At 37.0% G+C, this 16,899-nt stretch overlaps 1 protein-coding gene across 1 annotated transcript in view; it reads right to left on the bottom strand.

Annotated features, from left to right (window-relative positions):
• ZDHHC15 (zinc finger DHHC-type palmitoyltransferase 15) overlaps window positions 1–16,899 on the bottom strand; it is a 133,022-nt gene that overhangs the window by 43,034 nt on the left and 73,089 nt on the right. Inside the window, exons 5-9 of the mRNA XM_028482934.1 lie at window positions 14,503–14,572; window positions 13,018–13,050; window positions 12,178–12,298; window positions 7,483–7,615; window positions 5,531–5,657 (exon numbers count right to left, since the gene is read on the bottom strand). Of these exons, the coding sequence (XP_028338735.1) occupies window positions 5,531–5,657; window positions 7,483–7,615; window positions 12,178–12,298; window positions 13,018–13,050; window positions 14,503–14,572 (484 nt within the window). The remainder of the gene's footprint in view (window positions 1–5,530; window positions 5,658–7,482; window positions 7,616–12,177; window positions 12,299–13,017; window positions 13,051–14,502; window positions 14,573–16,899) is intronic.

Consider the following 16,899-nt stretch of genomic DNA (forward strand, 5'->3'; position numbering starts at 1 on the left):
AAAAATAAACTCAAAATGGATTTGAGACCTAAATATAAGACCGGACACTATAAAACTCTTAGAGGAAAACATAGGAAGAACACTCTTTGACCTAAATCACAGCAAGATCTTTTTTGATCCACCTCCTAGAGTAATGGAAATAAAACCAAAAATAAACAAATGGGACCTAATGCAACTTCAAAGCTTTTGCACAGCAAAGGAAACCATAAAGAAGACGAAAAGACAACCCTCAGAATAGGAGAAAGTATTTGCAAACAAATCAAAGGACAAAGTATTAATCTCCAAAATATATAAACAGCTCATGCAGCTCAATATTAAATAAACAAACAACCCAATCCAAAAATGGGCAGAAGACCTAAATAGACATTTCTCCAAAGAAGACATACAGATGGCCAAGAAGCACATGAAAAGCTCCTCAAAATCACTAATTATTAGAGAAATGCAAATCAAAAGTACAATGAGGTATCATCTCAAACCAGTTAGAATGGGCATCATCAGAAAATCTACAAACAACAAATGCTGGAGAGAGTATGGAGAAAAGGGAACCCTCTTGAGAGAAAAACAAATATCGTATTTTTTTTTTTTTTTTTTTTTGCAGTACGCGGGCCTCTCACTGCTGTGGCCTCTCCCGTTGCGGAGCACAGGCTCCGGACGCACAGGTTCAGTGGCCATGGCTCATGGGCCCAGCCGCTCCGCAGCACGTGGGATCTTCCCAGACTGGGGCACGAACCCGCGTCCCCTGCATCGGCAGGCGGACTCTCAACGACTGCGCCACCAGGGAAGCCCCAAATATCGTATATTAATGCATGTATGTGGAACCTAGAACAATGGTACAAATGAACTGGTTTGCAGGGCAGAAGTTGAGACACAGATGTAGAGAACAAATGTTTGGACACCAGGGGGGGAAAACTGCAGTGGGGTGGGGATGGTGGTGTGCTGAATTGGGCGATTGGGATTGACATGTATACACTGATGTGTATAAAATTGATGACCAATAAGAACCTGCAGTATAAAAAAACAAACAAACAAAAAACAACTAATACTATACTTTCTTTGGGTTATTTGTATGGAAATATGTTAATATAGATGTTTCAGACATTACATGAAATTCCTAAAAATCTTATATGTTCTGGTAAAATAAGTCATAATTCTTGTTATTACTTTAAAATGTATATCTCAGAAATAACTATCCTTGTCAACTGCATTATTATGAACTTTCATCAAATCTTTAACCATGGTCATTTTTAAGTCTTTTGTCATTTACAGACAGTTCTGGGTGTACTCTGATGGTTTTGCAAAAATGTTCCTATAAATGGGTTTCATCTTCAAGGAATTTATGGAAAAGACTCTGACAAGTACAGGTTTCTGGTAACTGACTATACTGCTGAACTGAACGAATAAGCATTTTGAGAACTCCAATGGAAAACTGATGAATTCATAAAAGTGCTAACAAAAGATCAAGATAAAAAAAATTAATTACATGGGACTGAGTGTACTGATGAGGATGATTATAATTTTTGTGACTTTCTGTTTGAATAAAAAAAAAGAATCATTGAATTCACTGGAGATAAGGTGCTGTGAATTGGTGATAGATAATAATAATGGCTGAATGCCCTGTTATTTGGCTTGTATGGCAGAAACGTTATTAAAAGCTGGGAGAAAGAGCCAAAGTGAGGCATTTCTAAGAGTACAGATCCTGGGGGCAATTATGCTCCCCCAGAATTGATAGTTCTCTACAGAGGATGTAACTATACTGATTATAAGTGAGTGGGCTTTGATTTTTGCTCTTGTTCTTTATTCCAAAGAAGACTCATTTTAGACCTCCCTTTGGTTTAGTGATATTGTGTGTTTGTGTATGTATGTGTGTGAGTGGGGTGCAAATAATTGCGGGTATTAGTTATTAATCAACATTACCCACTGACACAGTTTTGTCTTGTGATTTATAGCCAGGGTACAGGATACACCACAGCTCTTAAATAAATGAGCCTGTAAAACACTAACTGGTACAGAGGAACTACTAGGGCAATTAATGAAGAGGAGAAAATCTTTCTTAATTACCACCTTACTCCAGGAAAGTTTCCTCAAATAAGTGAACAAATGGCTGTATCCCTGTCTGAAGAATGGATCTAAAGGGGATTGCAAAAAGCCTATAAATAAGCTTTGCTCCAGAGCTAGTTTAGTTGATGGTAGTTTTAATCTGGTTCATGAAGTCACTCAGAGGACACAAGCTCATCTCTCCTTTATTGCTTTCTCTTCATTCCTGTTGCAATTATAAGAATTACCTAGAATCTCTAAATCAATCTTTGTTTGTTCTTGCTTTTTGTTCTTGTTTAAATTGAAAACTTTAACTTTTACCTCCATGAGAGTAATATAAGCATTTAATCCCAAAATATGAAAAGTGGAGACAAAAAAATAATTTCTAAGACTGTTGCCCATACCACTTAGAGCATTTTGGGGGTATATTTCCTCTCTGTTGTTTTTCTTCTCCATATATTTGTTTTTTCATTTATAAATTATTTTATTTTAAAATTGTTGTATAGTTGATGTACAATATTATATGTTACAGGTGTACAATATAGTGATATACAATTTTTTTTGTGTGTGTGGTACACGGGCCTCTCACTGTTGTGGCCTCTCCCGTTGTGGAGCACAGGCTCCAGATGTGCAGGCTCAGTGGCCATGGCTCACGGGCCCAGCCGCTCCACGGCATGTGGGATCCTCCCAGACCGGGGCACGAACCCGTGTTCCCTGCATCGGCAGGCAGACTCTCAACCACTGCACCACCAGGGAATGCAGGCTCACTGGCCATGGCTCACGGGCCCAGCCGCTCCACGGCATGTGGGATCCTCCCAGACCGGGGCACGAACCCGTGTTCCCTGCATCGGCAGGCAGACTCTCAACCACTGCACCACCAGGGAAGCCCAGTGATATACAATTTTTTTTGTCAATCCCCAACTCCCTAACTATCTCCCCCCCAACTTTGCTCCTGGTAACCATAAGTTTGTTCTCTGAGTCTGTGAGTCTGTTTCTGTTTTGTAAATAAGTTCATCTGTATCATTTTTTTTAGATTCCACGTAATTGATATCATACGATATTTCTCTTTCTCTGTCTGACTTACTTCACCTAGTATGACAATCTCTAAGTCCATCTATGTGGCTGCAAATGGCTTTATTTCATTCTTTTTAACAGCTGAGTAATATTCCATTGTGTATATGTACCACAACTTCTTTATCCATTCATCTGTCTATAGACATTTAGGTTGCTTCCATGTCTTGGTTATTGTAAACAGTGCTGCAGTGAATATTGGTGTGCATGTATCCTTTCAGACTATGTTTTTCTCTGGATATATGCCCAGGAGTGGGATTGCAGAATCATATGGCAGCTCTGTTCTTAGTTTCTTAAGGAAACTCCATTACCCTGACACTAAAACCAGATAAAGATACCACAAAAAAGAAAATTACAGGCCAATATCACTGATGAACATAGATGCAAATATCCTCAACAAAACACTAGCAATTCGAATCCAACAATACATTAAAAGGATCATACAGCATAATCAAGTGGGATTTATCCCAGGGATGCAAGGATTTTTCAATATCCACAAATCGATCAGTGTGATACACCACATCAACAAGTTGAAGACTAAAAATCATATGATCATCTCAATAGGTGCAGAAAAAGCTTTTGACAAAATTCAACACCCATTTATGATAAAATCTCTCCAGAAAGTGGGCATAGAGGGAACATACCTCAACATAATAAAGGCCATATTCGACAAACCTACAGCTAACATCCTACTCAATGGTGAAAAGCTGAAAGCATTTCCTCCAAGATCAGGAACAAGACAAGGATGTCCACTCTCACCATTTTTATTCAACATACTTTTGGAAGTCCTAGCTATAGTAATCAGAGAAGCAAAAGAAATAAAAGGAATCCAAATTGGAAAAGAAGAAGTTAAACTATCACTGTTTGCAGATGACATGATATTATACTTAAAAAATACTAAAGATACCACCAGAAAACTACTAGAACTAATCAGTGAATTCAGTAAAGTTGCAGGATACAAAATAAATACACAGAAATCTGTTGCTTTTCTATACACTATCAATGAAACATCAGAAAGAGAAATTCAAGAAACAATCCCATTTACTATCACACCAAAAAGAATAAAATACCGAGGAATAAACCTAAGGAGGCAAAAGACCTGTACTCCGAAAACTATAAGACGCTGCTGAACGAAATCGAAGAATGACACAAACAGATGGAAAGATATACTATATTCTTGGATTGAAAGAATCAATATTGTCAAAATGACTATACTACCCAAGGCAATCTACAGATTCAATGCAATCCCCATAAAATTACCAATGGCATTTTTCACAGAACTAGAACAAAAAATCTTAAAATTTGTATGGAGACACAAAAGACCCCGAATAGCCAAAGCAATCTTGAGAAAGAAAAACGGAGCTGGAGGAACCAGGCTTCTGGACTTCAGACTATACTACAAAGCTATAGCCATCAAAACAGTATGGTATCAGCACAAAAATAGAAACATAGATCAATGGAACAGGATAGAAAGTCCATATATTTGTATATATCAAAAAACTTAAGAATCTCCATGTCCAGTGTTCCAGTAATTCCATTTCTGGGAATTATTCTAAAGCTAGAAAAAAAAATAAAGCTAGAGATAAACTAGGCACAAAAATGTTCATTGTGGTATTATTTCCAGGCAATAATTAGGAAACAAACTAAACATCCAACACTATGGGAATATATATTTCCCCACTGGCTGGAATATGATGTAGTTAAAAGTAATGGTTATAAAGACTATGTCACAGGGCTTCCCTAGTGATGCAGTGGTTGGGAATCTGCCTGCCAATGCAGGGGACACAGGTTCAATCCCTGTTCTGGGAGGATCCCACATGCCACAGAGTAGCTAGGCCTGTGTGCCACAACTACTGATCCTGAGCTCTAGAGCCCACGAGCCACAACTACTGAGTTCATATGCACAACTACTGAAGCCCACGTGCCTGGAGCCCATGCTCCGCAACAAGAGAAGCCACCGCAATGAAGAGTAGTCCCTGCTTGCCACAACTAGAGAAAGCCTGCGCACAGCAATGAAAACCCAATGCAGCCAAAAATAAATAAATTTTAAGAATAAAGACTATGTCACAATAAGGGGAAATGTTTACTGTATTTTAAGTGAAAAATGTAAAATTCAAAGTGGTATGTATACTGTGATTAAAAATATGTACAAATATATACAGAAGAAAAACAACAGAGTCGTTTAAAAACCAAATTCATTTACAAATGACTGGTACCAGTTTACACTGTTACAAACAAAGCATGAGAATGCTTATTTTATCATGCCCTCACCACCTGATTTATCTTTACTAACCTAGTAATGAAAAACTCGGGAAATACAGTTTTACATTGGACTGATATCTAGTGCATAATACAGTCAAAATTGAATTTGCTACTTCAAGGCATGGTCCAGCATCAACTTCTTTCAGTGGTAATAATTACCTACCTGGACCCAATAGGTATTAACCAGAACTTCTTGTTATCTCCAAACACCTGCTGGATATTTTTGATGAAGCCAAGGTTGAACCCATTTTTCTCTGGGCCACTTGTAAACACTGGAGTACAGAAGGCCTCTATGGCAGGGTAGGGAAGTTGAAGAAAAGAAGAGAGCAATAATCAGGACCATTACAATTTTACAGTTCTCCATGAATGTGACTTGCTTCTACAATATTTTTTTGCTGTGGTAGCATAGACCCCTCATTCTTAGTTATTGCTAAATTACTTGGTAAAAACCAGCTTAATCACTTTAATACAAAGTAAGTTTGTTATTAAATATAAAGAATTGGTACACTCTTTTTAAAAAAATGCAGAAGAAACACATGATGGTAGAAATAATTGAACAGTCATAGGGGTAGTATGTATTTTGTACTGCATGTAAGGAGTGAAAGAACAAATCTAACAGCACTGTATTTGAATCTAAATGGCAGTAACAGCCAAATGGTCTCTATATTTAGAGCTGGGATGAAAGTAATGACACATAAAGAGATGGTAATGACATTGATTTGGTTTTGAAACATTTCAGAAATGAACATGTTCACACTGAAGCCTGCAACGTAAGGAATTGAGATTTACTCCAGAAAAAATGTCAATGGGTGAAATATAATCACCTCAATGACTATGAGAAATTGGACCATGTTAGTGCACATTATTTTTAGATACACATTTATCCCATTAAGCAAACACTTTCATTGTTGGACTCTGGCTACATCTGGCCATTTCCCTTTTGTTCTTTGTTTTCAGATTGTGTTATCATGAAGCTTTTAGTACTTTTCTACGTTGTAGCTGATCTCTAAGCCAAATATGCTAATCTACTACCCTAGCAACTAAGTGCTACATATATATTTGGTTTAGAAAATAAGTGCAAATACTTTCTTAGCTGTTATCATTATTAGCAAATGAATTCCAAAAGTATAGTGGCTTTTGCACTATACTTTCCTCAAATTTAGCTTAGCTAAACATTCAGTATTCGGACACTTTCTCCTTAACCCTCATGCATTGATTTGTGTACAGTATAAATATTTGTTTCACCATGAAAATGATTATTGCACTGGATCCATCAGAAATGCAATTCTCCAAATAAAAGCCCAGAGTATAGAGTAATGGAAAAATTTTCAGAGAAAAATTTTCATTTCTTGTGCTCATTTTCTAGAGACTCACTTGTTCAATGTGTTTATCTCATTCCCACAGTCCCTACACAGCTCCTTGATAACTGTAGATATTCAATGATTTGTTGTTTGGATTTTTTCTCAGGACTCTGTTTTTAGAAGTGTTCAATAAATTAGATTTTTCTATCTTTATTGACCTTGACTTCCTCCTTCTGATGTTCCCTTCTGTACTGATTCTTTCCTTCACTTCCTTATGTGAACACCCTTTCAAAATTTTCAAGCTGTAAATCTGGGGAGCTATTACCCAGAATGAACTATAAAAAGCAATGTTCGGGCTTCCCTGGTGGCGCAGTGGTTGAGAATCCACCTGCCGATGCAGGGGACGCGGGTTCGTGCCCCGGTCCGGGAGGATCCCACGTGCCGCGGAGTGGCTGGGCCTGTGAGCCATGGCCGCTGGGCCTGCACGTCTGGAGCCTGTGCTCCGCAACGGGAGAGAGGCCACAACAGTGAGAGGCCCGTGTACCACAAAAAAAAAAAAAAAAAAAAAAAGCAATGGTCATTTTTGGTTTTGTGTGAGGTTTTATTCACTAATGTTCTCTTTAGTCTGTAGCTTCATTCACTATGGCTCTCCAGTTTGGTAAAATGTGTTTACATCTGTTTCCGTTTGGAGGCAAAGAGATGTCACTGCAGGTGAAATGTTTCATTGGAAGTTTTTCTCTTCCTTGGGAACAATCCATAGGTCGCAGGGATATACATTTATATGTTTTTTCCTAGTCTTAATATCCAGTCTTACCTAAGGTGGTTTTGTTTCTGCTGACAAGCCAACAATGGTAACCAAAGAGAATCACAAGGCTGACAAAAAACATGCAGGCCACAAAGAGGAGAAAAAGGACATGGAACTTAGAGCGAACACTGGGCAATTCCCCCTAGAAAAGAAATAATAAACAAACAGAAACAAAGGATTAAAGTCACAAGGTTTGGCTAGTTTTTCTGTATAGGTTAGTACTTTCTTCCATACGTATAAAATGTCTAGCTGTAATTAAAAAAGTAGATTTTGTAATATTTTTACAAAACAGTTCTTTCTGTGGATGACCATACCTTATTATGGATATGCTATCAGCCTACACAGCCTAAAATGGATTTTTGCTTAAGTGCAGTTCAGTGTAAAATAGAGTATATAATGTACCAATTAGAAAAGGGTAAGGTTAAAAGAGTATACTGAAGCCATAACTGGTATACCTCTTAAAGCTTGTATTCCATTTAGTTTGTAAATTTTGAGTCATTGGCTAGAGATGATCTTGAGGTCATATGGTTCATCCTCTTGTTTCAAGGTGGGTTATTCTAGAATACTTTATATGTCATGTTTCTTTGGATATATGTGTGCTAAAAATGTCACAGTGATATATGTAGGAAGTTAAAACACATAGGTAGAATTTTAAAATGTTCTACCTCTAAGTCGACTTGATTTTAAAGCTACTGCAAATTTTGTGTGGTTGTTTTTTATAGTTGAAGTAGAATGTGCTGGTATATTACATCCTGTGAAACAGCTGTTTAGACAGTAAAATCATGCAAGATTTGACAGGCAATTGTAAAAGTAGGTAGCTAAAGATTTTTATAGTTAGCTGGGACATCTCATTTTCCATATGGCAACAGTTTTCTTTTTAAAGCAGCCCCAGACTAGAATGAATTTTCTAAAGTTCTATAGCATGCACAGCATGTAACATTTTGTCTTCTGAAGAGAACTTTAGAAAACATTTTCAATTTTGGAGTAAGCATTTGGGAGAAAGACTTTTCTTTATTTCCCCCTTTCCTGTGCTGATCATTGTTTTGGTGTGATGAATTGCTTTGAAATATTTCCAAATGCTCTTGAGTAGTAATGGTGATTCTTGGTTAAAGTGTACCTTGACATTAGGATCTAGTTCTACTACAGTTTGGAAGGAGAAAGTTAAGGCTTGGAAACACTTGGAAAATTCAGATGGTACAGATTTTTTTCATCTCTTAGAGGAGATTTATATTTATTTTGATGTAAGGAAATATTAGGAATCTTCCAGACAGTATGTGTTTGAAGGATGAAGATAAAGTGAAGTAAACCAGTCAGATGCTTTCAGCTGAGGGGTGGTCTGGGTGAAATTTGTCTGGGAGCAGAGCACCCCAGGAAATAGCTATACCAAGGACTTTGACCTTCAGGAACTTTTATGTGAAGCTCCTTTTTGAAATGATTCCTCTGCAAAATCTTGGGCTAAGCACCCAAACTGAATTTGATTGGTTTTTGTTTGTTTCGTTTTGAATTTATAGGAAAGATTTTGTAGTGGTTTTTGCCTGGCTGTGTTTTTGTTTTCATAATCTCTACTTTTTAAATAAGTTTTTAAAAGCTTTTAAAGCTCACATTTATTTTACTTCTTATCTTTCATGTTTAAATGGACAACAGGAAATGGATGGGCAGGAGGGACTGATATAAAGTCAGTTCACACTCTGAGGGGCTGAGCTGCAAGTGTTTCCCTTCCCTAATTGCTCTTATAGAACTCTCTTCTGTCTGCCAAAGCATATCTATTGTGTTGTCCCTTGATAAAGTCCTTAATATTTAACTTTCTTTTTTGTTAGAAGAGGGTGATGGCTCTATGTTCAAAATTACCTACTCAGGAGATAACCAAGCTAAATTACTCAAAGCAATAACCACCAGAAACAGTTCAGGGGAATATTGGTAGATTAATCCTATTATCTTAGTTCTAAAAGAATTCATAGCCTCTATGAGGAGATTTATGGCCCAGTGTGGGAGGTGTATATTACTAATTTTTTCATAAGTCAAATATCAATTTCCTATCAAAGTGCTACTCTTTAAGTTAATATTGAGAGGAGAACCACAATCTGATGGTCTTCTGAATTCTTTATTTCAAAGGAGCTAGAGCTTTTCTATAGTAGGACCATAATGGGCAGTAGGACATGGTACAGTGTTTAAGATTACTGGGCTTAAGAGTCAGACAAGTTCAAGTTCTTACTTTGCAACTTAGAAGCTGGGTGATCCTGAGCAAGTCACTTAACTACTATGACCCTCAGTTTTATCATCTTTAAATTAGACTAATAATTCCTGCTCTACCTAGTTCACAAGGTTGTGGTGAGGATAAGATGATGTAATAGATATGAAAGTGCTTTGAAAATGGTAAAGTGCCATACAAATGGAGGTTGCTCTTCTTAGGAGCACAGCTAGTCTCCTTGATACATGGCTTTTAAAATACATGGCAGTGTTTACTTTTCATTTTAGGGGAGATTCAATTTGAATTGAGAAAGCCATCTTTAAACCACACCAAAGTGCTCTCTGGCTGGAGAGACTGCAAAGAAGCATTTCTCTGAACTGTCAATGCCCTTTTCATTATGAGGGCAAGCCAGGACAGGTTTCCTCGCCTGGCATCTGTCAGGCATGAGCTAGTTTATTGTGGAGAAAAAAATGAAGGAATAGGAAAAGGGCAAGGCTATTTTCACCCCTTGCTTGTGAATACTGGCACATTTCTGGAGATTAATTCATATCTAGATATTATCTTTCAAGGGTAAAAGAAGCATACAGCACCTGGCTGGCATTGTGGTATTTGATTATTGGCTGACTAGGAGGGCAAAAGGCAAAATGTATGAAATACAACATTGTTTACTCTGTTATCAAAGGGTAGTTTTTAAACAGTAGCCTACTGTGTTAAGGACCAAGTAAAGTCCAAGTGAAGACCAAGGCTGACACTTTCCCTGCTGAATTGGTTGCAGGAGATTTTTTTTTATGGTAGTGGCTCAGTGTGTGAATAGAATGCCAAAAAGGTCATGGAAACCTGGGCAATATATAAGAGATCCTGCGATGTGGAAAGGGGCCAAAGAAGAGACAACAGGATGATGAAGCATTTTGTATTTAGGGAAAATTTATGATAAAACTTCATTTCTGCTTATACTTTTATATCCCTGAGTTGAAGATTTTGACATGCATTATATAATTCCTGATTCTTAAAGTTATTAAATATTGGAATTGATTAAGCAAGTCGAAGGGAGAATGCAAAGCCCATACCTCTATAATATTCTACACTATATTTTTTACACTAGTAGGGATCAAAGCACTAATTAATAATTTAAATATTCTCAGCTATTTAGGCTCTCACTGCCTTGCCTTTCTCCTTTTTTTCTCCAGTTTATTATAATCTATATTCTACTCACAGGATTTATGTGCTTTACCTCTCCCCCTGAGGTGAGATATTCCTGTTATACAGGCTCTTGTGCAATTCCTAAAGTAATAACTAGTAGCTCTGCCCACATCTGATTTTTGCTATTCAGGTTCAGTTTGGGAAGCCCTCATCATGTAAGGTTATAATGTCTTAGTAACTGTATTGTAGTTGTATGTGGGGAAGACATATCTTCTGGAGTCCATTGGCATTAAATTAAAAAAGAAATCGCTATACTACTGCAGACCGCATATACATATGTAAACTGAAAATCTGCCTTCAATTTTTTGGAAATAGATGGGATATAACTGATATCTTCAAGCAGAAGAAAGGTGAAAGTAGGATTTTAAAAAAGATTTCATTATAATGATTGGAATCATGTTTTGAAAAGTAAAATACTTTCAACATCTGTTTCATTTTTTTAAAGGTATTATCCAGGATAAGGTTAATCTTTTTCTTTTAACCTTGCACTGGATAATATCTTATGATTTCCTCATTTCTTTCTTTTGTTTGTTTTTTTTTGATGTGGACCATTTTTAAAGTCTTTATTTAATTTGTTAGAATATTGCTTCTGTTTTATGCTTTGGTTTTTTGGCCGCGAGGCATGTGGGATCTTAGCTCCCTGACCAGGGATTGAACCCGCACCCCCTGCATTGGAAGGTGAAGTCTTAACCACTGGACTGCCAGGGAAGTCCCTCAACATGTTTCATTTGATATTGGCAATGAGCCAGTGAAGCAGGTAGCAGATCCAGTATTAGAACTCAGTTCTCCTAATACCCTACCCAGAGTTTGTCATACAAAGTTCAAATAAGACTCTCCCTTTTCATTTTGGTCTTTTGTGAAAATGAGTTAATGAATCTTTATGTCCTTTGAACAGGGATTTAGAAAGTATTTTCTGACAACGAGGGAGTGCTTTGTCAGCCTTTTTCTTAGGAAACTAGGAATTTAGAATTAGTTTCAACACTTTTCAAACCTAAAATTGGTAAGAAGTGGATTTTTAAAACTTGATTAGATAAATACATTGTAAAGAATCAGTAAGTCTCAAGAGATTAGGTTCCTGGAGGCCCAACAAGATTCTCATGTATGATAGAAACTTTAACTGACATCTAAATAACAGCCTCCTAAATCTCAGAATATTTAACGTGGGAAACTTGTTTTCTGTGCTTTCCCTTCTGAATACTTCAGTATTAGCTACCTCAAAATGTAAAAAAAAAAAAGATAATGTGAACAATGTCACAGACTGGAATAGGTGTATATTTATCCTTGGTGGGGGGACCCTTCTGGATTTTTTAACTTACTCTCCAGTATTTGATGAAATAGCTGAAGACCGTTGTAGCAATATACAGGCAATAGAGAACAGAATAAGCTAAGAACTGAAGGAAGAATTTATAGTTGGAAAATCCAATGCAGTTATTAACCCTAAAAAAGGAAAAAAAGAAAAACTAATTTGAAATCAGGATCCATTGATTTAGAACACACTGATACAGAGTGAACTATGTTACCCCTGCTGCTTCATTATCTGTTGTGTAGAAACTCAACAGAAATTGAAGTCCCTTAATAGGAACAGACTGGAAACACAAGTTCATGTCTCACTTGTTTTTCCTTTTATTTACAGACACAGAGACAGCTGGCCTACCTAACAGTTCTGGACTGGTTCCTGACACACCCAAGCAAACCTGGATCTTGGATGCTGAAAACCTACTACAATCTCCGCAGTTATACTTAGTATAGTATGGCATGTTCTCTTTATAGTAAGATGATTTCATACTGGTTCTCTAGGTCAGACATACAAAATTTGGAGAATTGCTTAAATTAATCTAGTTTTTCAAACATCAAGACAGCTAAAAAAAGAACTGAATTATGTAATGTCAAAGAGGACAACTATCTGTACTCTCTTTCACTATTATAACTAATGGACAAGAGACCATTAGCTCTGTGACACCAGGAATTCACTATCACACCTTTGGTGGTATATTTATTCTTGCTTTAAAATGTTACGCCCTCCCTGTTCCCCACACAAATACAAAGCCCAATGAATTATGGTAGGGGAAACAGGCATTTTACAACTATGCTTAGGAAAGTAGGCATTGAACAACTTTGACCCTATTAGAGGGGAGAAATTAATCAAAAGGACATACCAAGGGCAATGATGATCCATTTTTAATACACACCTACAAAAGGAACAAAATACAGTGTGATAAACTTCAGAATTGAACTCAGGGTATCACCAGTATTTTTACATGGTCCCATTACACTCATTCTTAGATTTCCACTATAGCTTCTCCAAAACTATTCTGTCCTCAGTTGTTCCTAGGATAAGCCAATCACAAAACTTTAGGATCATGCTGGCAGCAAGTTACATGCCTAAAATTCCAAACTTTAAAAGGCATTGGGAACTCTAGGATACTGCCACAGAGAACAGGTCCAAGATACCTCTCCTCATTTTATTTACTTAGTTTAATAAAAGTAAAGAAGAAAACATGGCTGCAGCCTATGCTTGAATCAAGGGTAAGAGAAACATGGATGGAACAAGCACTCAAGAAGAAGGACATGAAGCTTATATTTATTAGCATTAAAATGGGATTTTACAAAGCTGGAGCAATTTGAGTAACAAAATATAGTAGTATTGACTTATAACCCCAAATGTAAAATGATTGTCCATGCCCACATATTGATATAAGTAAATGATTTAATAAATAAATGAGGGAGAAGAGACAAATCTACCATGTAGAGGAACTCCAAATAATTTATGTGGATACTCTACCTGCAAGGCAGGGTGGGGGAAGCATAACTTCTCATTCCTTTAGTGTTGGCTGTACACAGAGATTTCCTTCTAAAGAGTATAGTATGGAGTGGGGGTGGAAGAAGAATAATTCTACAGTGGAGAAATCTGGCAAACACTGCCTCAGTCAGATGATTAAGATTAACATTGCAGTGATAAGTCATGTCTATAGTATGTACCCTTGATATGATATAATGAGAATGGCACTTAATCTCTCTGGTCTTCCTCCCCCAAAAGACATTATCTAAATCTAATCACGAGAAAAATATCAGATAAATCCCACCTGAGGGATATTCTGCAAAATATCCGACAATTCTAAAAACTGTCAAGGTTATCAAAAACAAGTAAAGTCTGAGAAACTGTCACAGCTAAGAGGAGCCTAAGAAGACATGACAACTAAATGTAATATGGTATCATGGATAGGATCCTGGAACAGAACAAGGACATCAGGGAAAAACTGAGGAAATCTAAATAGAGTATGGATTTTGGCTAAAAATAAAAAATCAATGCTGGTTCATTAATTGTAAGAAATGTACCATATTAATATAAGATATTACATGGGAAATGATGTGGGGTATATGAGAACTATCTTTACAATGATTCTATAAATCTAAAACTGTTCTAATATAAAATGTTTATTTTAAAAAATGCAGTTTTATTTCCCTTTCCTATCTTTATGATAGTTTGAATCATCATCATCCCTGTGAGGGTATTTGGCATGTGCTCATTATGATTTTAAGGAAATGCTCTTTAGGATCAACATGTTAGGATCAGTCACTTGGTTTTTAAGGCAACCATCAGTGGCCAAGCTCAGCCCAGGGGAATTATGGCTGTCACTTACATGGCACAGACAGAGCAGTGGTGGCAGCGATCTGGCTTGATCAAATGGCACCGGTCACAGAACCTTACAGCTATAGGAAAAATAAGGTGGTTAGCACTGGTTAGGGATCAATATGACACCATATATCTTACTAGCCAATCTGGATGGCTTGTTATACACTGATTACAAGTACTCAAACTCATCTCATTTCAAGTTACCAAGCAAAAGACAGATCACGTAAGAGAATTGTGTTATGTATTTTTTCCCTGTTGGATCAATCTTAAAACCACCTTTTGGGGTATGAGTGTAAGGGGAAAAGTTTTCATATCTGGACATCTGATCGTAAAATTCTGTATTATGAAACAAACTATACTGTCAATTGCTTGAGTTATCTTGGGAAAATAATTTAGCCTCTGTTTATTCCAACTTTCTTATCTGAAAACAGGATTCATAATTTATCTCCTGTCTCCAGAGGTTGGATTGTATGAGATGGATAAAACTCCTAAAGCATGGTAAAGAAGGTGGTTCTTAGAATGAGAATTTGAAGAATAGAAGAGACATTCTAGAACAAATTAGTTCGATTGACCATTCCACAGATATAGAAAATAGAGGCCTGAGCCATGCCAAGTAACTTACACAAAATCACACAGTAAGCAAGTGGCAAGGCTGTGACTAGTACAGTTTTTCTGACCCTTTAGTTCAGGATTCTTTTCACTTTGTAAGTATGATATAAAAAATCAGTTCTCCTTCCCTCTCTACCTCCTTCCTTCTTTTCTTTATTTCCTTACATGAAAGACATTTTCCTTTCCTTCTAAATTTCTCTGTGTTCATTGATAGAGTATGATTGTTTAATGTGATTATTAAGTGTAACAACTAAAATTATGAAAATTTGAGCTAATATAATAATTAAACCTAAAGTGTTCCTTAAGCACACATAACTGATTCAACATAATGAACTATTAATTCAGCAGAGTTTCTGTGTTCATTATAGCAATGTGGTGGTGGTGGTGACCAAAGTATGGGTATAATTGAGGTAACAAGGAGGGGAGAGGGACATGCATGTTTAGTTCCTTCAACATGATTTTAAAGATACGGTCAAATGCCACTGTCCAGTTTAAGTCACCATCACCTCTAACTTAGATGACTGCAATAGCTGCCTAATTATTTACTTTGCTTTCATTCTTGCCCCCTCACAATAAATTCTCTACAGAATAGCCAGGTGATTTGTTAAAATCTAAATCAGATCATATCACTCTCCACTAAAAACCTTCAATGGAGTTCCAAAACCCTTAGCATGGCAAGTTACTTTTTTTTTTTTTTGGTGGCTCTGCATGGCTTGTGGGATCTTAGTTCTCTGACCAGTGATTGAACCTGGCCCCAGTAGTGAAAGCACTGAGTCCTAACCACTGGACCACCAGGGAATTCCTGCAAGTTACTTTTTCTTATTAAGGTCTCAGATCAAAGGACATTGCCTCAGAGAAGCCTTCTCTATTACTCTATATCATGAGGGCTGCAAACAAATGCTTCAAGGGTCCAGGGAACAGTGAGTAGTGAGTGAAGAACCTGAGAATTCATGCCATGTTTAAAAAGAGTGGCTACTACTCAGCTCTAGCTAATTTTAGCCATGGGGAAATGCAGATCGAATGTTACCAGTGTCTGAGTTTTCAAGAGTAGCCAAAAATGTGGATTTTCATGCAGAAATATTCTAATTGTTAAAAATTAGTAAAAAATGCAAAGTTTCAAAAGACACATTAGAGATCAAACAGAATATATCTCTGGGCCCAATTCCTCCCATATACTTCTAGTTTGTAATCTCTGTTCTATCACACCATTCTGCTTACTACTGTTTGAAATTATATAGAAAATTTCCTGTCTGTCTCCTTTTCAATATACTTCAGTATGCATGAAGACTTAAAAAAAAAAACATAACCACCATGACATTAATGCTCTAACAAAGTAAACAATAAATCTTTAATATCATCTAATACTCAGACTATATTAAGACATCCCCAATTGTCATATGGGATCTTAATAAATATTGGTTGAATAAATAAATGATAAATAGATGAACATAAGTGTCCAACAGTATACTTCCCAAAGCCTTGAAACACGATCTTCCTTATTAGAAACATTAGAATTACTTGTCAAAAAAGCATTCGTTTTCACATTTTAAAAGGTGGAGAGGGCTTCCCTGGTGGCGCAGTGGTTAAGAATCTGCTTGCAGGGCTTCCCTGGTGGTGCAGTGGTTTAGAGTCCGCCTGCCGATGCAGGGGATATGGGTTCGTGCCCCAGTCTGGGAAGATCCCACATGCCACGGAGTGGCTGTGCCTGTAAGCCATGGCTGCTGAGGCTGCGCGTCCAGAGCCTGTGCTCCTCAATGGGAGAGGCCACAACAGTGAGAGGCCCACGTACTGCAAA

Source organism: Physeter macrocephalus, chromosome 21 (assembly GCF_002837175.3).
Source record: "Physeter macrocephalus isolate SW-GA chromosome 21, ASM283717v5, whole genome shotgun sequence".
Lineage (NCBI taxonomy): Eukaryota > Metazoa > Chordata > Mammalia > Artiodactyla > Physeteridae > Physeter > Physeter macrocephalus.